This window comes from Musa acuminata, chromosome BXJ2-7 (genome assembly GCF_036884655.1).
Source record: "Musa acuminata AAA Group cultivar baxijiao chromosome BXJ2-7, Cavendish_Baxijiao_AAA, whole genome shotgun sequence".
NCBI classification, from domain to species: domain Eukaryota; kingdom Viridiplantae; phylum Streptophyta; class Magnoliopsida; order Zingiberales; family Musaceae; genus Musa; species Musa acuminata.
The window spans coordinates 37,576,462-37,596,196 of record NC_088344.1 but is presented as its reverse complement, the minus strand read 5'-3'; the positions used below and the strand labels follow the sequence as shown (position 1 = coordinate 37,596,196).

The following is a 19,735-nucleotide window of genomic DNA, read 5'->3' as shown; positions in this document are numbered from 1 at the left end:
AAGACAGCTCCGTTCGTACTTGATCCGGAAAACTAGATAAATTGGATTCGATATTTTTTATTCACTGGCCTTAACGGGTCGGATGACAGCCAGGTGGAAATCCACGAGGGATTCCTTCGTCCACGATCCGAATAAATAGATAACCGGAGAGGTTAGAATTAGTCCTCCAATAAATCAAGCTGCTAGTAACAGCATTAGAACACATATCAGATTATAGATACATCGTTAGACACTGACCAAATGATTAAACAACACAGGACTATAATACATCTGACCCAACTGATGAGAGAGACTCGTCTCTCCATTAGTAGATCTTGTACTATAATGTTCTCTTGGTGTTCAAAGACGATGATAAGAGTGCTTTTTTGGACTGTCCGGGGAGATTACGTCGCCAGAGCTGCTCGTCTCGGATGGGTTAAGCCCGTACTCACTGGTTGCTCCGCTGTAGCCATTGCTGTAATCGTTGCTTTCAAGCGCAACTGTTCTGAAGTGCTTCATGTTGGAGGAGTATAAACTGGCGTCGTAGTCTGAGCTGGAGCTGAAGGTTGTGCTCTGTCCACGCTTTGACCCCTCGTTCAGGATTTCTAGTGAGACATCCCCGTCCAATGCTCGAACGATCTGTATCAGATTAATCAATCGTTGGTTCCCAGTTGAGCCTGGAAACAATGCGAGGAAGAAAGATGGAGATGCGAACACATCTTACCTGGCTCATCATAGGTCGCCCCTTGGCAGAATGTCGAACACAAGCAGCAGCACATGCCACCATTCGTACCATTTCCACAGTGTCATAGCTGTTCTCCAAGCGCGGATCAGCAAGCTCATCAAATTTGTCATCAGCCAATGCCTGGGCTAAGACAGGGCGTGCCTGTTCCAACAAAGCATATATCTGAGAACCAACCAACGCTTTGATACAGAAGATGGTGTTTGAAGTGGCACACTGACCCAATCGACCAAGCTATCCACCATGAATGTGTCTGAATCGTCGATAGGCCTCCGTCCTGTTATCAGCTCCAGAAGCATCACACCGTAGGAGAAAACATCGGATTTCTCGGTTAGCTTCCCGGTTGATGCATACTCAGGAGCCAAGTACCTACACAAATTCAAGAACATCACATCTATCTATCTTCTAAAGACAGGCACTAGAGTTAGTCCATGAAATATGTTTACCCAATGGTTCCCATGATTCTAGTTGAGACGTGTGTGTTTGTATCAGAAAAAATCTTGGCCAATCCAAAGTCTGCAACCTAAATAAGAAGTGAAATTGACGGTCAAATTCTGGTTCATTCACAGTGCAAAATGTTTGTGAAGGACATCCTACCATGGCCTCAAAATTATTATCCAAGAGAATGTTTGCAGTTTTTATGTCACGGTGGATAATCCGAGGATGGCCTACACAAAGATTGCACATTGAGATGCAGAAGTAGGAACAAATGATGAATTCTTGTGAGAGGAAGAACATGTTTGTACTCACAGTCTTCATGCAAATAAGAAAGGCCTTTAGCTGATCCGATGGCGATCTTGAGTCGTGTAGGCCAATCCATTGTTGGAAGACCTTTCCCTGCAAATGAAGAAAGCAATTCATTGGATCAAATTCAAAACACTATGAAACAGTAAATATGATTTGATTCTTAGAAGTTCTTCCTGATGATTTATTTGATCTGTTCATGAGAAATGAGGACCAGCAGAAACAGGCATTACCATGAAGGTGGAACTCGAGGGTCTTGTTGCGTACAAAATCATAGACAAGCATCCTCTGAGATCCAGCGATGCAGTATCCAACAAGAGATACTAAGTGGCGATGGTGGACTCTGCTGATGATTTCGACCTCAGCTTGGAACTCCCTCTCCCCTTGCCCACTTCCCGACTTGAGCTGCTTCACGGCAACCTCCTTCCCGTTAGGGAGCACACCTTTGTACACGCAACCAAATCCACCTTGCCCCAGGATGTGATCTCGACTGAATCCATTTGTAGCTGCTGATAGCTCCTCGTAGCTGAAGTGGTTCTTGTTAAAGCCCAAGGAAATGTTAGGTGAAGGGGTCGATGGCGAAGAAACATGGGGGCCGGAGTACGCTGAGCTTATATCGCTGTTGGACATCATCGATGATGGCTGCCATCCACCTCCAGGTGGGACTACTACTCCTGGAGGTGGGGGGATGTTGCCATTGTGATCCTTCCTCTGGGCTCCATTTTGCCAGTTCGGAAGCGATCCGGCATTGTGGAAGCCACCTACGCCATATCGAACAAGCATCACAGGTTTGTAGAAAGGATCGACGGATTGCCATCATGAAGCAAAGTGAGTTTGAGATTACCTTGTGAGCCTGCAGCATCATAGTATTGACGCGGCTTCTTTTTGTTCCTAGCGTACAGCACCAGTGCTATAATCATCAACACGAAGAAGATCCCGACACCTGCGGTGAACCCCAATACGAGGGGCAGATTCAAGCCGGAGTGATCACTCTTCGAAGGTGTGCTGGAATCCTTGCTCGGCGAAGGTCTTGTACCGTGCGAAGGCACCGACTTTGAGGGGCTTCTTGGGGGTGGCGGTAACAGTGCTGCTGAAGAAGAAGGGGTCGTCGGTGAGATTGGCTGAGGTGGTGATGGTGGCTGCAGCGGTAGCGACGACGCGTCGTTCGACTTGGGTGGTGGAGGCGAAGAAGAGGACGAGCTTGGTAGTGACGGTGGAGTGGATGAAGGTGGAAACGACGTAGAGGAGGGTGGTTTTGGGGAAGAGGAGGACGAGGGGGGAGGCGGAGAGTCCCGAGGAGGTGGCGCGTTCGGGGTGGCCGTGGGAGGTGTCGATGAAGCTGGCGATAACGGAGGCGGAGACTGGAGCAGCGGCGGTGACGGAGGCGGTGACGGCGGCGGAGACTGGGGCAACGGCGGTGACGGAAGCGGTGACGGCGGCGGAGACTGGGGCAACGGCGGTGACGGAGGCGGAGACTGTGGCAGCGGTGATGACGGCGGTGGAGATTGGGGCGGCGGCGATGACGGAGGCGGAGACTGGACCGGTGGCGGTGGTAACGACGTAGCTGGCGGAGGGGATGACGTGGGCGGAGGTGCTGACGACGAAGGGTCGGAGGGAGGGGGCGCGTCAGGGGCGGGGGGAGAGGGCGTAGACGAGGCGTCGGGTGGCGGAGCAGCCACAGGGGACGATGCCATTTCGCGAGGATGGAGTGCGAGCTGCAGAAGACTCCACCCTCCTCGTAATCGCCCGTCCCGTCTACGTCAAACCTGCAGATTACAGAACGCCATGAGAACAAAAAGACAATTTTTTTTCTCTCCACAGAGAAAAAAAAAATCTAACGAAAATTAACGTCGAAATCTTCACATATCTCGAATTCTACATGTTTAACGTGGTTTCTTACTTGAGGACCAGCAAATGATCACGAAAACAATGAACAGGTCTGAGAAAGTGGACAGCGAAAAGAAGAATTGGATTATAGCCACGAAAATTGAAGAACGACTACTCTTCTTCTCGTTAGGAGAGGGAAGGCGTTGTCGGAAGAGGAAGAGGAAGAGGAGGAGATGGGGTGACAGGCGTCAGCTTCATCCTTCTCCAACCACCATCCGCTCCATTTCCCTGTGGATTTTTGTTCGGGGCTGCTATTTTTATCCGCCATCCTCGTTGTTCGACCGAAGAGATTAAAAGTTGGCAACGGAACGAGAGGCTTGATAAGACTTACCAGATCACAGCCAAACGGCTCATATGCAAGTGCCTGTTGGATTGGGAAGTACTCTTCAGAGAATATTAGTCTAAATCCCAAAAAAAATCGACAAGCAAAAAGGAGTGAAACAAGTTAAGTTCCATGTGGAGGGTACAAACCTTGAATCTTGATGATCCCAACAAATTCTTTATACATTATCCTAAATCGTATTCTCAGAAACCTTTTTCTAACACTTCCAATCTTCTAATTGAAGTGCAAACCACCAGTAAAAGCCGGCTAGACAATACAAATTATTTGTAATCTGCACCACACCTGTCAGCTTTTAGCTTTCTTGTGAAGAGAAACATAGGGTATGATAGTGATTGCATGCATATCTATGCGTGAAAAGAGTTCTAAGCAAGAATACGAAAACTTCTGATCCTTTCTTCAATTGACTGCATCATTTGGTATAATTCATGGCAAGAGTTTCTTTTCACCATCAAGTAAATTCCATCGCCGTAAATAGCCATTAGAAAATTGCATTTACAAACAAAGAAAATTTGGGCTATCGGGGTTTCTACCGGCAATCATTCTCTTGAAGACTTATCCAAGTAACATTGTCAAAGTGGCTACAAGGTAAAGATCAATCAGACTACAGATAGAATTGAATGCTTTTCGTTACTTCAGGTGAATACACCAACTGATTAGATGAACCTGGTTGGTATAGAATCAAAAACATCTGCATGAATTATATGCTCAGAAAACCAACTTTGCTCAACATCTGCAACAATCGGCCATTCTACAACTATTGATGCCAAAACCTGAAACTTCAAGAATAATTAAGGAACATGTCAAAACTGGAATGCAAACTGTTTAAGCATTTAACAAAGCTAAAGAACTACTTGACATGATGAGCATATGTGCTAATGCAACAGGGAAATAGCAAATCAAAAGCATTTAAGTGTGCTTCTGATGTCTTTTACTCTATAAGAAAATAAAAATGAGAAAAAGAAACATACCGGAGACTGAAAAAGAAAAAGCAACTAGACTCCCATCTTCATGGCCTTCTTACAGGTGGTGGCTTCTGCCATGCCATGTTAGGCGGTTTTATACCAGTGGCACCATACCCCATGGCTAATCTGTTTGCTGGTAAGGTAGCTGGGTTGGCTCTGAGCGAGGAAGTGGGTACACCAAGTCTAGCAGCAATTATTTGCGAGCGTTCAAGCATTAGTCTCTGTCTTGCTTTTTCTGTTTGTTCTCTCATCCTCAAGACGACACTATCAATATCAGCAAAAAATGCCAACTTTGCCTCCAACTTGTGCAACTGCAGGATAGTCAAGGCCAAATATGCCATTAATTTATTGATACACAATAAAGAAATTACAGATATGGTGGTATTGGCCTTTGTTTTCTTAAGTACCTGCTTTTCAATAACCAACGAAACAAGTTTCAGAATTTCATTTTCTTCCAACTTGGCGAGAAGCTTAGCCTTTAGAGCAGCAGCCGAGAGTGCGGTGACCGCAGCACGCTTCAACCTGTCTATATTATGATCATCATCAACTCCAGTTGGATCAGAATTTTTCTCATCATCACTGTGTGACTCTGTTCTCTCACCCTCATCTGCAATATACATGGAAAAAATATCATCTCACTAAATTTGTGGTTAGCTGAGTTAATCAATCAATCTGGCTAAGTAAAAAATCTTTAATTATTTCTAGCAGAAAAGTAAGACAGGCCACGATTAAAGGCACCTTATTTTAGAATTATTGATAAAGCGAATATATAAAAGTTCAAAAGCGTAAGACTAGTGGTCTAAGAAAAACTGCAGCATTCTTTTCCTGGATCCAGTAACACATCAGGCACAACCTTGGTTTTCAGCCATGTGCTGATGCTGGCGAATACTTTGTCAACAATATTCAATTGAAAGAACTAATCATTCAGCAATACTGAAACATGAGCTCTTCAAATTGCTTGCCCTAATTTGTATCAGTTATGTGTAAAACCAATATCCATAAGATGCTTCACTGAAAGATGTCAGATAATTTTTCGAACAAACCCAATTGATTAAATTAAAATGATTGGATGGTCTTAGGGTATGGGGATACTCTGTGGTTGCTTCATGAGAAATATTGGCTTTTTTTTAATTTTGTCCTCTGATTATAGATAACATGGAATTTCCTTACATATTGTTTTATGGTGTTTGGATGATCATCATATTTAACAAATGAAATTAAAAAAATACCTTAGTTCATTAATCATAATTTTCTACCATATCCTATGCATTCTTGAAGTACCATGTTAGAAACATTCAAGATGAATAAATTAAGAACACAAGTCGTTTGATATAGTTCATCACCGATTGTACCTATATATTTGAACAATTTGTCTGAGTGCTAAGCTGTCATATATGATATTGTAGAATAATATATTTTAATCACCTATCCATGCTCTATCATATCCTATGTTTTGAACTGAAATATCAGCAAATCTGCAACATGACATGTTGGCATCATGTAATCATAACTTATACCCATGCTTCATAAAGTAATTTTACCCAAAAAAAAAGAATAAAACTCGCTGGTCATGCATGAAAAGATGAACACAGAAGAAAAAAAATAGTTTGATTAATATCAACAAGATCTCTGCCAGACATTTTACATCAATGTATCGAAGTTAAAAACTGAGTGAAAAGTCATTGAATTAAGTACACAAGGAATTGGCATTAGCAAATACTAACTGAAAAATTGTGATTCCACAAATTCTAACATAGGAAATATCTGTTTCTAACCTGCTTTTCCTTTGGTTTCGTTAGCTGAAGCACCTAGTTGCACACACTCTTGTTCTTCCAAAACAACTTTAGTATTTATCTTAGCTATATCTGTATGTTGTTGGACCTTGTCTGCTGAAATTAAATCCTCTGAATTTGTCATGGTATTAGGTTTCTCCCCCACTGACTTAGAACCAATAATTTCCTTCTCCTGACTCTTTGAATCTTCACCTTGAGAAGCTAAATTTTCAGTTTCCTTCATAGTGCTTTGCATAGGATCTACAGGCAAAGAAGCATCAGTTACATCCTTCACATTACTAGTCATACACTGGTCCCCAGACAAAGACTGATCAATTGATTCCTGTACAGTGGTTGGCACTGCTTTCGAAGGAATCACATCATTTACTTCTTTTTCATCAATTTGTTTTAATGAGAAATCAGGCAACAAATTGGATGAGTTCCCATCATTATCCACAGAAGTAGAAATCTCATTCTTCTCCTTAGATTCGTCAGTGGCATCTAAAGTTTGTGTTTTGTTTCCATCCTTGTGAGCCTCCTCATTGTTGGTTTCAGCAACAGCACTGCAGTTTTGTTTAACAAATCAAACGTCCATTACCATGTTAAATTAATCTTTTCTCAAATATGATCAGATTGAATACCTCACAGAGAGATGTGGATCCTTCCTATCAATTGGTGGATCTTCAAGAAGAAAACAATGCCTGGTAGCAAGCTGGATGCTAGGTGAATCCTCTGACATGGCTTTCAGGGAGCTGCGGCAAGAGGTGATAACAGCATCAGATTCAACAAGACCTGACAAAAATACAGCCTGCAAAGGGAATACTGCACAAGGTCAACATCCAAAAAAACACTAGAAAACAGGTTACATTATGCCCCACAGCTAAAATGCACTTGAACTTACGAGTGCCATGACTGGGTTTCCAGCTTCTGCAAATGAACCCAATCCACCTTGTTCAGGAAAGTACCCTACAGCCTGAAATGCAGCCTTCAGTGCATCGATAGCAAAGCTGGCTCCAGTTTCATGGCAAATATTAACATCAGCAGTATTCTTATTAACCAAACGATCTGTTTTGGATGTTATAGGTTCATCTACAATGTCAGAACTTTCAGATTTTTTTGCTTCAGCATCAGGAGCATTTGTATGAGAGGTTTCCTCCTTTGCTTCTTTCTTGTCATCTTCCACCGATTCAGAAGTATTTGTGGCTGTTGATTCTTTAGTCGACAGAATTTGGTCCTTGCTACCTGGGTTACTCTCATTGACATCATCATCATCATCACCACCTTCTAGAAAAGAATCCTCAATGGGCATTTGAAGAAAATGTAAGATGCATTGAGCTTTGGTTTTAGTAGCAACATGTTCAGCAATCTCATTCCAATTCTCCCCAAAAAGTTCTAATGCTTCTAGTAGAAGCAAAGTCTCCTGATCTGTCCAACTCCCAACACTTAAACCAGGACCCTCTGCAGATTCCATTAGAATAAAATCAGCTGGTAACATGCCTGATCCAAACTTCCCATCGTTGTAGCAATCAGCGCACAAATCAAAATCTGCCTGTGAAAGAAATAATAAATTTTCAGCATTTCTCTAATATAGATGTACTGACGCAACTATTTGCAGAATATCAGACAATAAAGCCAGAGATAAACAAAATCCAGTCCTTCGTTGAGCAAGATAGTTTAAGTTTCAACTAAAACTTATAATCTGAATAACTGTTAATACTAATGCAGCAGAGTGTTGAGATATGGAATTTACGGTATTAAATTTCAGATCCCTAGCACCCAAAATATGTAGGAGTAAAACTATTCTGAAATTGAAATGTCTAGCAACATTCTGCTTACATCTAGTTGAATCATCATTTCATATCTGAACCAAGAAATAATCCTGAACATATTCATATATACAGCAGTTCAGTTTGTAAGATAATCACTTGATAATGATAGTGAAACTATTTATCATAACCATGTAATGCAAAATAACATATCTTCAATTAAGTAGCATTAGGAAGTTAGACTCACACTACCTCTGCTTCCAAATCCATGATCCATTTACCTTTTTCAATAAGAAGCTATAATAATTTTTATTTCTGAATGAAGAACTCGATAAAAATAATGAATTGATGGACAAAAGTAACTAGGAAGTCTACTTTCCTAGTTTGCTGCAACTCAACAAAATATTTACCATAGACAAGAAAGACAACCTGACCATTATCGTTTACTAAGATCATGTATCCTAAAAAAAGTAAAATCATGATTTTGAATTTGATGAGAAAAATTTAAGGATATGAATAAACAAAAATAGCTATACACTTTGGTGGGTTAAAAGAATAACAAAGATATTGCCATCAGCCATCAATTTAAGAATTTGAGAGAGTAATATAAATAATTTTGGACTGCATGGCTCCGTGTATTGACACAACAAGAAAAGACTGTCAGACATTGTTGAAGTGGCATACACACTTGATAGCCAATATTAACCAGCGTAGGAGACCAACTAACCTGCTTTTGGCAATGGTAGCGCTTTCTAGAGCAATCAGCTGAGCAGGAGTTGCAGTGGTACTCAACAGAAGGACCAACTGGCCTAATCAAATCATCAAGAAGGGCAGACTCCGGAAGCAAGCAAGGGGGCACCGCAGGTACCAAGGACTCTTCTTTCTTCGTAGCAAGACGGGGAAATGACTGAATTGTTTCAAACTGATACATCTTATCGACCAAAGTTGAAGTTTTTTCTCTGTCATCAGCATCAGATTTGCTTGCTTCGTTCTCAGACGGGGGAAAAGGATGGAAATTTATAAGACCCCAATGGTCCAAGAATTCCAAGATTTCTTGCCTTGCATCCATATCTCCAACCGACAACTCTGAGAAATCTTTAAGTTCCACCTGTGTCTGTGGGTCAGAATGAAATTTCTTAATAATAGAATTCCGAATTTCCATGTACACTTCAGGTGTCCGGTTCTCAGACTTTCCACTGAAAAATGAGGGCAACATATGCTTCTCAACGGGGTGGATCACTTTCCATGAGAACCAGCCTACAAGAACCAGATGATATGGAAATCATTTCGCATATACACTAAAATGCCTGGTCTTTCCTAATACAAACAGTTCATTAAGAAAAAGCGGTTCCCCATTAGGATTTGATCCCGAATATAAAATACTGTTCTTAATGAATCAAGTTAGTTCTCCACCATCTTCGACGTAATTAAACTGCATACAAAGATCATGCTTTGAAAGAAGAAGCATTCTCTCCTACCTAGTACAATTCAAATTGGGAAAAAAGAAGAAACCCTAGTTCAAACAAGCAAGAAAAATGAACAAAATTAGCAGTGGACAGAATACCTAATACCAATTACAAAGGTTTCCTTGTCACCAAGATCCCAATTTTGGTCAGAGAGCTCACCGGCAGCCGTAGGGACGGCATGAACGTCGACTCCTCTAGATCGAACGGCCTCAAACTCCACATCCACGAGCGGCTCCTCGACCTCCTCCTCTTCCTCCGCTTTGATCGGGCCTCCCGAGGCGGAAGCGTCCGTGCCTCTAGCCTCCGACGCCCACGCGGAGGCCGCCGCATGCTCCACAGACCTATGGGAGGCAGCCGCGTGCTTGTGGGGGGATTGCCGAGCTCGGGTGCAGGGACCGTTATGGACGGGGAAGAGGTGGTGGAGAAGGTTTCTCTCCTTGGCCTGGCGCTTCACGGGGGTGGAGGAGGATGACGCCGAGGCTTTCCTCTTAGAACCGCTGGCTCTCCTCCGGGGAGCTTCAGCTAGGGTTTCGGCCATGAGTAACGGCGCCGCTGCTGCCGCCGCCACCGCCGTGTCGACGCTTGCCGAAGCTGGGGGTCCATCACGGCCCTTCGCCTCCATCGCTGCTTGTGCGGGCTTCTGCTGCTTCTCCCGTCGCGCACCATTCCGTTCCCTTTTTATTTATCCTTCTTCTAAATCTAATTTATTTTCTCAAAAAAAAAAAAAACGAATTCACATCGTAACTGTGCGTAAATTTATTTTATAGTAAATGTATGTGAGAAGAAATTAAATTTAAAATATGCAAGAAGAAGATGAGAGAATTTATCAAGTTGAATTGGGAGATTCTAATAAGTCGTCCCCACAAAATGAGCCAATGACACTGTCACTTTGGCCCCAAATCAAAACTACAAATATCCTTTTGATTATGTATCATCTTAAAAATATTTACCCTAAATGACACAAATGAAAATATCTAAATGCATATAACTACAAAGGGTATCATCATCACATCATGTAGGTGCTTGTCACAAGTTTGGCATGAAACACTCCTCTTAAGATCTTATTTCGAGAAACCGTGTATCATTACTCCTAACATTAAAACTCATTTAATTGAGAGGTCTTACTTAAGATTTATCAATATTTCTCCTAACAGGATAAAGGATTTACCTAAATTGAATCCTCTATAAACAAATCCTCGAATAGGATTTTGAATAGGAATTTTATGTCTTCGTCCAACTCGAGACTCCTCACACTAAGAGCTCATCGGGGAGGCCTAACTTAAAGCTACTTTTCTTTCTAAGTCAAGTTAAATTAATTTGATCATCAACCAATATTTTAAATAGTAAAGTTAATAGTATGTGTAAATAAAATTTAATATTTAACTCATAAAATTAAAATTAGAAATTAAATTGTGATTTATGTAAATAGGCTTCGACAAATTAAAATTATTTTAATTAGGCTTCGACAAATTAAAATCATAAGGGGTTAATTATATGTTATTCTCTATAATTAATTATTTTTAATATTTTAATATTTAATATTTTTTAAAATTATATTACGATCTTTATTCTTGTGAAAATAAAACATTGAGATAATTTTATATAATTTAAAATTTAAAAAAATAAATTTTATTATAATATAAAAATAAAATATTTAATTTTCGTAACTATAAAGATTTTAATATAAATTTTAAAAATAATAAGCATAATTATTTCTTCCATTCATCTTCGATGCTCCGAGCAAAAGACATTTCCTATACGGAATGGGCAGAAGAGTACAAACACGTGGATCAGCCCATCATTAAGAATCTGATTCATTAAGGAGATTAGAGATTCCAAGTCGGTTCTTTATCACGAAAGAGAAGAAGCCGAGCACTCAAACACAAGCATAAGCTGCCATCATGTGGACCCAACAATCTTCACGATAGACAAAGAAAACAACACTCCAACCAAGAAAAAACATTTATAAAAGATGGAATCATGTTATTTGTCACAGTAATTGATTAGATCAATGATCAACACGCGAGTGTTTCATAATACGAGTATCCCAAATGTCACACATTATTCATGGCATCAATAGTCATATCGAGTATTAAAAGTAGTGCATATGTTCACGGGGGATGGAAGCGTCACCGTCCGTTAGCCGGACGCCACGGGAGCCACGGGAGCAACGGTGCTGATGTAAGACACGTAGTCTTCGTCGTGACCCGGAGCCGGCCCATTGAACCGGACCTCCCTCACCCGGCGGCTGTCGAGGTCCACGGCCAGCACGCGGCCGTCCACCCACAACACCACCTCGAGATTCGTGCTCTCGAACCGCAGCGGCCGCGGGGGCTCCTTGCACGCGATCGGGTCACCGTTGTCCCACTCCACCGCCTCGCTTCCGCCGACTACCGCCAGGGGAAGCGAGCCGAGCACGGTCCATTCGTCGGCAGGCCCCAGGCAGTAGACCACGACCTCAGATCCCGTCACGCACGCGCAGCACAACCTCCCGTCGTCGCCGGCCTTTCCCAGCTGCCACAGCTCGCTGGCGTTGCCGCACCTCGGTGGCGGAAGGATCACCCTTGCCTCGTCGGCCTCCGGGTCGTAGGCGAGAACCGCGGGGGTGGACGTCCGCCAGTACGCCGCTCCGGCAGCTGAGACACCGGAGCCGGGGAAGATGGGATCTGCGGAAGCGGCCACGGCGGACGCCTGCCGCCAGGCGCCCGAGACGGAAGAGAAGATCTCGAAGCGGTAGCCGCCGCCGGGGGCGTCGAGGGCGCAGACGAGGTGGAAACGGGCGGGGTCGACCGGGCTGGCGACGAGCGCGACGGCGGGGTCGTACGGGTGGGGCTTCGGGGGGCGCGGGATGGTGCGACACTCGGCGGTGGCCGGGTTGCAGACGTAGTAGGTAGACCAGGGGCCACGGAGGAGGAGGAGACCGAAAGAGGAGGAACGGGCGGCGGCGGCAGGGGGGAGGAAGGAGAGGGAGGGGTCGGGAAGGGCGGGTGGGAGGCCGCCGAATGGGGCGTAGCAGAGGCGTAATCGGCAGCGGGCGGGAGCGGAGGGGTGAAAGAAGACGCCGGAGACGGCGCCCTCGTCGCCGTCTGTGACGACCCAGTCGGCGTCGATGCCCTTGGAGGAGGCGATAAGGGTGTCGTCGTCGAGGACGGCGTCGGCTAGTATCCACTCGGATTCATCGAACACCATGGCCGGAAGGGCTTCCATCGTTTTCTTGGACGTCAAGGAAGAGGAGCCACAAAAGGTGAGCCGATGGGGCGGTTGGTTGCGCTTTTCTTTAATTATACTCCCCGTTTACAGAGGGAAGCCCGTTTATTTATGGAAAGATGAAGTGATCCACTCCTCTCCCAGCAGAGAACGACGAGAATAGGGAAACGTCGATCAACGAAAGTGTCAGACTTTTGGTTTGCGGCGTACTCGCTTTTCCTACCCTCATCCAATCGAGAGGCATTACGATCCTTCGCTCTTTCCACGTATTTTGCTTCTTCTCCTCGAATCATAAGGCAGGTAAGTCACCGTGTGGCGTCGGATCGAGTAGATAAAGAAAGGCGCGGTCAGAGTTGTTCTCCGCGCACGTTACCGAGGAGTAGCGAGAGAGGTAAACACGGTTGCACCGGTGCGGCAACAACGACCAATACTTTTCGACGTTCCACCCGTGACGTACCCCTCTTACGTGGCTCCTCTAGAATCCACCCAAGCGGATGGGGCCCACATCCCACAGAGGCCGCGTCACGATCTGAACCACAAATCAAATGCTAAGCCGTTGCTCATAGTTCGATAATGTCGAGGCCATGCCGTCGGGTACGCGTTTGGGTCAGTGATCTGGGGACTGGGGCGAAGCGTATGTCGTGTTGCCAACACGGTCGGTGGAGCCGTGTCGTGTCGTGTCGCTTTAGGATGGCCGACACAACTGAGGTAAGGAACCCAAAAATTTACCGCATCTGCATCGAACCACCTCGGTCGGTGTCCGAACTCATCTCATGATTAAATTAAAACATTTAAATAACCCTTTTTCTCACACCTTATTTACGATATAATCCACATATTAAGCATGCACTTAATCAATTATGAACGTTCGTACTATTAAGTTACGTCATCGTTTCGTCGAATCATAAATCCGACAACGGTTTAAGATGATGAGGTGACATTGAGGTGAGGTTACTCGACAATTTTGAAAGATGAGTCGATCTATTAAGATGCAATATTAACCATTCAGTCAAGTAGTCCAACGACGCTTCTTCCTCGTAAGTTTGTATCCAAGCCATTTAAGCACTTGCGACATCGAACCGCCGATCTCCACCACCTAAACTTGTGGTTCTTGTAAGAACATGATGGCTCACCACATATACCCCACCCTAACATCACCCACAAGATTCTTCTAAAAGAAGAATACAAGAGAGAGAGAGAGAGAGAGAGCAAAATTTGATGAAGTTCGAAGCGTGTTAGTATTGGTGATGTCTAATCAAAAGATAATTTCATTTATATCTTGTATCTTTCTTATAATTGGCATTAGTCGAAGAGCATAAGACACCATTAACTTATTCCATCTTAGGTGCATTCATCCCTCTGAGAGTCGAATTAATATTCACTTGTTACAACAAAATAATTAGTTTGATGAAAAATATTTCATTTGTTCATCATATTATCTTTCAAAAATTGACATGACATACATATTCAATAGATATTGATCAAAATCAATTGATCGAATTTACATTGATAAAAAATATATATTAGGCCACTTATACTTGCAATAGTATATTAAGTTGTGATCACACCATTTAACATAATATGGTCGGAGGGGCAAAGTATATCTTCCAAACTTTATATATTCTTAAAAATCAATCATATTTAGTAGTCAAATCCAGTATCATATTTAGACTATAGTTAAACTTTTATCTGCTTTAGAAACATAGATATCAATGATTTATTAAGACTCAAAATGCGGTCCTCCTTGTTAGCGAGAGTCAAATGTTGTCCTCCTTATTAGTGAGTGGTTCACTTCGTCGTTGTCGGGTTCATGTAAACAGATCGATGTCAGGAGGGGATTTTCTCGACTCAATACTTTCGAAGGTCAAGTAAGTATTGAGTGTAATTTAGGGAATTCTCTCCTCCCTCGGTGCAGATGAAGCAGTTGGCTTTTATATCCATGAGCGAGGGTCGATCGTATGCGATCTGATAACGGTAGTCGACTCGTCGAGCGATCGACTTGTATCTCCATACGAGTGTCAATCGATTTGCACGGATCTACGATATCGTTCCAAGCTTTTCAAAGCGACTTTGTACTATGTAGCGTTGTCTTATACGGTTTCGGATGGTTAGGAAAGGAACGATCGTGCACCTGAGTCCGAGGTGTCACGTCGACATGATACACCATCTCAACCTCGAGGCTCCATGTCCATATTGATGTGTTTGTTGACTGTGGTCATAGGGGCGATACCAGAATATATCATATCATTAACATAGCATTTATTGAATATAAAATGTTTCAAGAATATTTCCTCTACTTTACAAAATATTCTTCTTGACCAGTTGTAAGTTTGGGGGACCAACTATAAAAAGACAATCAGGTCATAGTTATTAAGGTCTAACTTTTTGTTTTCTCTTTCTATTTTACGATCTAATTTTTACCCATCGATCTTATTGTACGTTGGCTCGATATGGAACTCTCACGTGTGCATCACTCGATTTATAAGGATCGAGTCGAGCGAAATAGACGTTTCATATATATATATATATATATATATATGATTTGACTAAAAGAAATGATGTGTTTGGTGTCGATCAACACGCATGCATGTCCATGGAAGCTACCCCTTTGAAGATTTCAAATCCATCGTGAAGATGGACCAACTCATTCACTTTTGCTCTCCTTTTCTTTTATGGTCAACGATATTGAGATACGCAATACAGATCATAAATATTATTTTGTTTATGGTCAACGATATTGACAACGAGATGTTGATTACTTTGATGCGTAGTCATGTTGAACTTTGCCATCTATTTAAACGATCAATATTATTTTTCTTTTGCGGGTATTGACGCGTAGGAATGTGGATTGCGTTGAATGGAATTCCTCCCGCTGAAACCACGTTGAACAAATAATAACGTGTATTATTTATTATACAATTGATAGATTTTATTTTGGAATAAAGTTAATGCGTCTTATATATTGTGTAATTTAATGAATAAAATTATCTACCTTGTGATGATGATATGCTGCCATCTTACATGCTCTTCCAGAATGCTTCACCGGAGATGAATCAAAGGGAAAGAGACGGCGGGGTTCAATCGAAGTCACCAGTGAAATCGCAGTGACCTTCCCATGAAAGCAATATTTTGCTTGTAAACTTTGCTTTAGGGGAATGCTGAAAGCAATCCTCTGCTTAATGTTAAAAACCTTTGTATCATACAATTCCAGCATTATGTTAGATTTAACTCCATTTTTCTGACATTGGTTCGTATACGACTGTAGTGTTTCTATTTTTATTTGGGAAGAACAACTACATGCGTTCATCGCAATTTGTCCCGTGAAAGATTTTGGTGGGAATCAGTAGCAACAACAAAAGGAATCAAACAAATTTTCCCTCATGGATAGAAATCTTTTTATGCCAAAAAAACTACCCAAAAGGCCTTCATATATTTGCCTAAATTCAGCATTAAATATGTTAGCATGGCTAATTATATTCAAATTTCGATTAGATATTTAAGTATAAAATTATGAAATGATTTCTATAAATAGATGTTATTAGGAATTTCAAAGAGAAGAGTCGTGAAGAAGAATTAGATTTGCTTCGTGAATATAAAAGAGAAGTGTCAAATGATGTAAATATTCTACTAATTTTTTGAATTTTTATTTTTATTTTTTCAAATATTCTTGTAACACTCGGATTAGTAACTTATAAGGATCTGATGAGTATACTATTATCAACTTCAGTTTAAATATTTTAATAAGTGATTTAGACCAAATAAAATTAATAGGCTAATTAATCCGCTCATTTTGAATTCTGATTTTGAATACTGATTTTATATAAGAAAATACTGATTTTGAATTCTTCCGAGCACTCACCCAACATACATTCGCTTACATCAGCTGTCGTCACAACCTGAAACAACACAGAGTGAGCAGTCAAAAGACCACATATTTGCCCATTGATTTCCATCAAATATAGGCTTGGATTGAAACAGATACCTAAACCATCCTCAACTGCTCTCACCCAAACACCAAAAACCCACATATGATCCTTAAAGATGAGCCAAAGTAAATTACCCACCAAGAAGAAGAGGAAAGTTCTTTCCCATCGTTGAAAACTGACCTCTCTTTCTTTCTTGGACACACAAACAAGGAAGGAGGAAGAATAAAAGTCAAACCATCTTAAGTCATACGACAGTCCACCCGAGCATTACATTAAAAGCAAGATTTCCCTTTGTTTCTTCCAACATGGAAGGTAGGAAACCTGATCAACCTCCACTATCGATTCCCTGACCCACCACCGGACGAAATCTCCATGAACAGCAGCCAATGTGCCTAAAATAGTTCGATTAAGTTGGCTAAAGTCGCAACATCGATCGAGCAATTAGGTCGAATCACACCAGCATGTCATGCGCAGGTAAGACTTGGATCCGATTCCACCTGCCAATGCCGAGTCTCGAGGTCTCTTACATTTCGTCAAGCAGGTTAGGTGCAGTCGAGGATCTGAGCAAGTCAAGCTTAGGAAGGTCTGATAGCAACAACGATAGCTAAGCTTAGAGAAGACAACGCACGTAGTGGAGCTCTCGACGTGTTTTAAGTATCCGCCTGGGTTTCAGTTCCTTGCTACTAACTACTCCCTCCCTACCCTTTCATCCCATCCCCTCTCGCTCTCTTGTCGTGAGCCATCTTTAATGCTTCCTTCCTTTCTCTCTCTCTCTCTCTCTTCCTTCCCTACAGAATCCAACACACAGAGAGAGGCGAGCAGAAGCCACGCTCCCCACATTTAATTCCGTCATCTCTTCCCCCTCTCCTCCCCTGCCCTGACTCTCTCGAACTCCCACAGTCTTTATAAGACCCAGTGACAGAGAGGAAGGCCATGGAGCTGTTAACCTTCCGCCTTTCCATGGCAGCTTGTTGCATGGCGTTACTCGGCCATGTTACGGTCTCTCAGAGGTCGACGATTCAGCACCAGGATTTTATTTCTTGGGATGATTTGAGCGTGGAGAAGTACACGAGAACCATGGATGCTGTTGATGGGGACGCCAGCCGTGTAATTCTGGTGTCCAAGGACGGGACGGGGGATTCCAGGACGGTGCAGGGAGCAGTGGATATGATTCCTGATGGTAACAAGGAGAGAGTGAAGATACTCATAAATCCAGGCGTATACAGGTGAGCGTGGCAAGCATACCTCATAGTTGATCTTGTAGCAGAGGATCGTATCGTTGATCGTTCATTTCTTCCGCAGGGAGAAGGTGATCGTTCCCAAAACGAAGCCTTTCATATCATTCATCGGGAATCAGAGCTCTGAAACCGTGATCTCATTCCATCTAAGAGCTTCTGACCGATACTCCAATGGTCAGAATGTCGGAACATTTGATTCTGCAACAGTCGCCGTCGAATCCGACTACTTCTGTGCAAATGGAATCACATTTGAGGTAATTTAGATCTTGTAAAGACCATTAGATATCACAGTTTTATGAACTGGATGGATTGGCAGAACACCGCTCCGGCAGCACAGCCAGGAGAGGAGGGAATGCAAGCGGTGGCGCTGAGACTCACAGGCGACAAAGCCATGATATATAGATGCAGGATATTGGGATCTCAAGACACTCTCTTCGACCACTATGGCAGGCATTATTTCTATGAGTGCTACATCCAAGGATCCATTGATTTCATATTTGGAAGTGCCAGATCCTTGTATCAGGTAAAAGCAACTCACCAAGCACTCACCCGAGCAAGTATCGACATCTTAAGACAGTACATTTCGACATCTCAGTTTAGCTGATGATACATCTCAGCATGTAGCTACCTGATACTCTATGAAACCATTATAGGACCTTGTCTTTATCAATTCATTGATGTGAAGCAGGCCTGCACACTCCACGCAGTTGCAGAAAGCTATGGAGCTGTTGCGGCATCTCAGAGGAATTCACCAATGGACAACTCTGGTTTCTCCTTCCTCGAGTGCAGGCTTAATGGGACTGGGTTGCTGTACTTGGGCAGAGCGTGGGGGAGGTATGCGAGAGTTGTCTATTCCTACTGCCAATTGGAAGGCATCATCCTTCCTGAAGGGTGGAATGACTGGGGAGATCCATCCAGAAAAAGGTAACGAACATCTGAAACACCCAAACCAAACAAAAAGATCTGACACATAGAGGGAACCATGATGATATCATTAAGCTTTGTCATCATGATTTTGTCCTCATTCACCAGTTCATGAATCTTGCAGCACGGTCTACTTCGGACAATTCAACTGCAAGGGAGATGGTGCTAACTTGCAAGGGAGGGTGTCATGGGCAAGATCACTCACCTACTTGGAAGCAAAGCCTTTCATGGACAGGGGATACATTGATGGCGAACTATGGCTGAGACTGTAGTCTGTCATGCTGGAATGATGAGAACATACTTCTTCTTCTTGTCGTACACCCAGAGGGACTCCTACTTACTGCTGCTACCTGATACTGACGCTGACTGATCCGACATCCATCATCCTGCTGTTGGTTGCAGGATGATGAAAAGGTGCCGTCGCCACCTCATGTAACACACTGTGATCGATAGCTTTGCGTCATATGTTTGTTAGCCATACCGATCACATCATTTGCAGTCTGGAAGATGAGCTGACGAAGAGAATACCATGACCTTGTTCAGAAAAGGACTCGAAACCACTTCACCTTGAGATGTCTCTGCAATGACTACATTCCAAGGAAGACCACGATATTGAATTGTTCTATATATAAACTGCTCGAGATTAATAATGAAAACCAATTCAATTGCATCTTCAACAAGATAAACAGCATTACTTCAATCACTCTGATGCAGTAAGAAGTTGCAAGAACACAACCAACCCAAGGACTACAGATTTCAACGTGTTTCCAGCACCATCT

At 42.7% G+C, this 19,735-nt stretch overlaps 4 protein-coding genes across 6 annotated transcripts; 1 reads left to right on the top strand and 3 right to left on the bottom strand.

Annotated features, from left to right (window-relative positions):
* Window positions 1–170: 170 nt before the first annotated feature.
* LOC135617977 (proline-rich receptor-like protein kinase PERK1) lies at window positions 171–3,974 on the bottom strand. Of its 2 annotated transcripts, XM_065118847.1 has the most exons (10): window positions 3,824–3,974; window positions 3,684–3,716; window positions 2,310–3,231; window positions 1,699–2,226; window positions 1,472–1,558; window positions 1,319–1,389; window positions 1,168–1,244; window positions 943–1,090; window positions 704–865; window positions 171–618 (listed from the first exon to the last, which is right to left on the bottom strand). In XM_065118847.1, exons 3-10 carry the CDS (start codon window positions 3,157–3,159, stop codon window positions 340–342), a joined length of 2,202 nt encoding a protein of 733 aa, XP_064974919.1. In that variant the 5' UTR covers window positions 3,160–3,231; window positions 3,684–3,716; window positions 3,824–3,974; the 3' UTR covers window positions 171–339. The 2 variants fall into 2 exon arrangements, with proteins under 2 accessions (XP_064974919.1, XP_064974918.1); XM_065118846.1 differs by having other exon boundaries at window positions 3,366–3,974.
* A 156-nt stretch (window positions 3,975–4,130) lies between these two features.
* On the bottom strand, window positions 4,131–10,928 carry LOC135617976 (SWI/SNF complex subunit SWI3D-like). 2 transcript variants are annotated; one of them, XM_065118844.1, is made up of 8 exons: window positions 9,821–10,928; window positions 8,923–9,452; window positions 7,331–7,978; window positions 7,071–7,237; window positions 6,433–6,992; window positions 5,065–5,264; window positions 4,664–4,968; window positions 4,131–4,471 (listed from the first exon to the last, which is right to left on the bottom strand). In XM_065118844.1, exons 1-7 carry the CDS (start codon window positions 10,281–10,283, stop codon window positions 4,702–4,704), a joined length of 2,835 nt encoding a protein of 944 aa, XP_064974916.1. In that variant the 5' UTR covers window positions 10,284–10,928; the 3' UTR covers window positions 4,131–4,471; window positions 4,664–4,701. The 2 variants fall into 2 exon arrangements, with proteins under 2 accessions (XP_064974916.1, XP_064974917.1); XM_065118845.1 differs by having other exon boundaries at window positions 4,131–4,465; window positions 9,821–10,927.
* Window positions 10,929–11,605: 677 nt separating this feature from the next.
* On the bottom strand, window positions 11,606–12,963 carry LOC103992934 (uncharacterized). Its single transcript, XM_009412863.3, has one exon. The coding sequence runs from the start codon at window positions 12,866–12,868 to the stop codon at window positions 11,801–11,803; it is 1,068 nt and encodes a 355-aa protein (XP_009411138.2). The 5' UTR covers window positions 12,869–12,963; the 3' UTR covers window positions 11,606–11,800.
* Window positions 12,964–17,594: 4,631 nt separating this feature from the next.
* LOC135616277 (pectinesterase QRT1-like) lies at window positions 17,595–19,370 on the top strand. The gene is made up of 5 exons (XM_065115479.1): window positions 17,595–18,020; window positions 18,097–18,286; window positions 18,349–18,555; window positions 18,721–18,956; window positions 19,081–19,370. Exons 1-5 carry the CDS (start codon window positions 17,728–17,730, stop codon window positions 19,226–19,228), a joined length of 1,074 nt encoding a protein of 357 aa, XP_064971551.1. The 5' UTR covers window positions 17,595–17,727; the 3' UTR covers window positions 19,229–19,370.
* The last annotated feature ends 365 nt before the right edge of the window (window positions 19,371–19,735 follow it).

Excerpts from the sequence above, each read along its gene's own strand:
- LOC135617976 (XM_065118844.1), bottom strand. The coding sequence starts at position 10,283 with ATGGAGGCGAAGGGCCGTGATGGACCCCCAGCTTCGGCAAGCGTCGAC. Across the intron at positions 7,979-8,922 it reads GCTACCATTGCCAAAAGCAG|GCAGATTTTGATTTGTGCGC; the intron begins GTTAGTTGGTCT and ends TTTCTTTCACAG. Across the intron at positions 5,265-6,432 it reads CGAAACCAAAGGAAAAGCAG|ATGAGGGTGAGAGAACAGAG; the intron begins GTTAGAAACAGA and ends TGTATATTGCAG.
- LOC135616277 (XM_065115479.1), top strand. The coding sequence starts at position 17,728 with ATGGAGCTGTTAACCTTCCGCCTTTCCATGGCAGCTTGTTGCATGGCG. Across the intron at positions 18,287-18,348 it reads CAAATGGAATCACATTTGAG|AACACCGCTCCGGCAGCACA; the intron begins GTAATTTAGATC and ends ATGGATTGGCAG. Across the intron at positions 18,957-19,080 it reads GGAGATCCATCCAGAAAAAG|CACGGTCTACTTCGGACAAT; the intron begins GTAACGAACATC and ends TGAATCTTGCAG.
- LOC103992934 (XM_009412863.3), bottom strand. The coding sequence starts at position 12,868 with ATGGAAGCCCTTCCGGCCATGGTGTTCGATGAATCCGAGTGGATACTA.
- LOC135617977 (XM_065118846.1), bottom strand. The coding sequence starts at position 3,159 with ATGGCATCGTCCCCTGTGGCTGCTCCGCCACCCGACGCCTCGTCTACG. Across the intron at positions 2,227-2,309 it reads TGATGCTGCAGGCTCACAAG|GTGGCTTCCACAATGCCGGA; the intron begins GTAATCTCAAAC and ends GATATGGCGTAG. Across the intron at positions 1,091-1,167 it reads AGAATCATGGGAACCATTGG|GTACTTGGCTCCTGAGTATG; the intron begins GTAAACATATTT and ends GAATTTGTGTAG.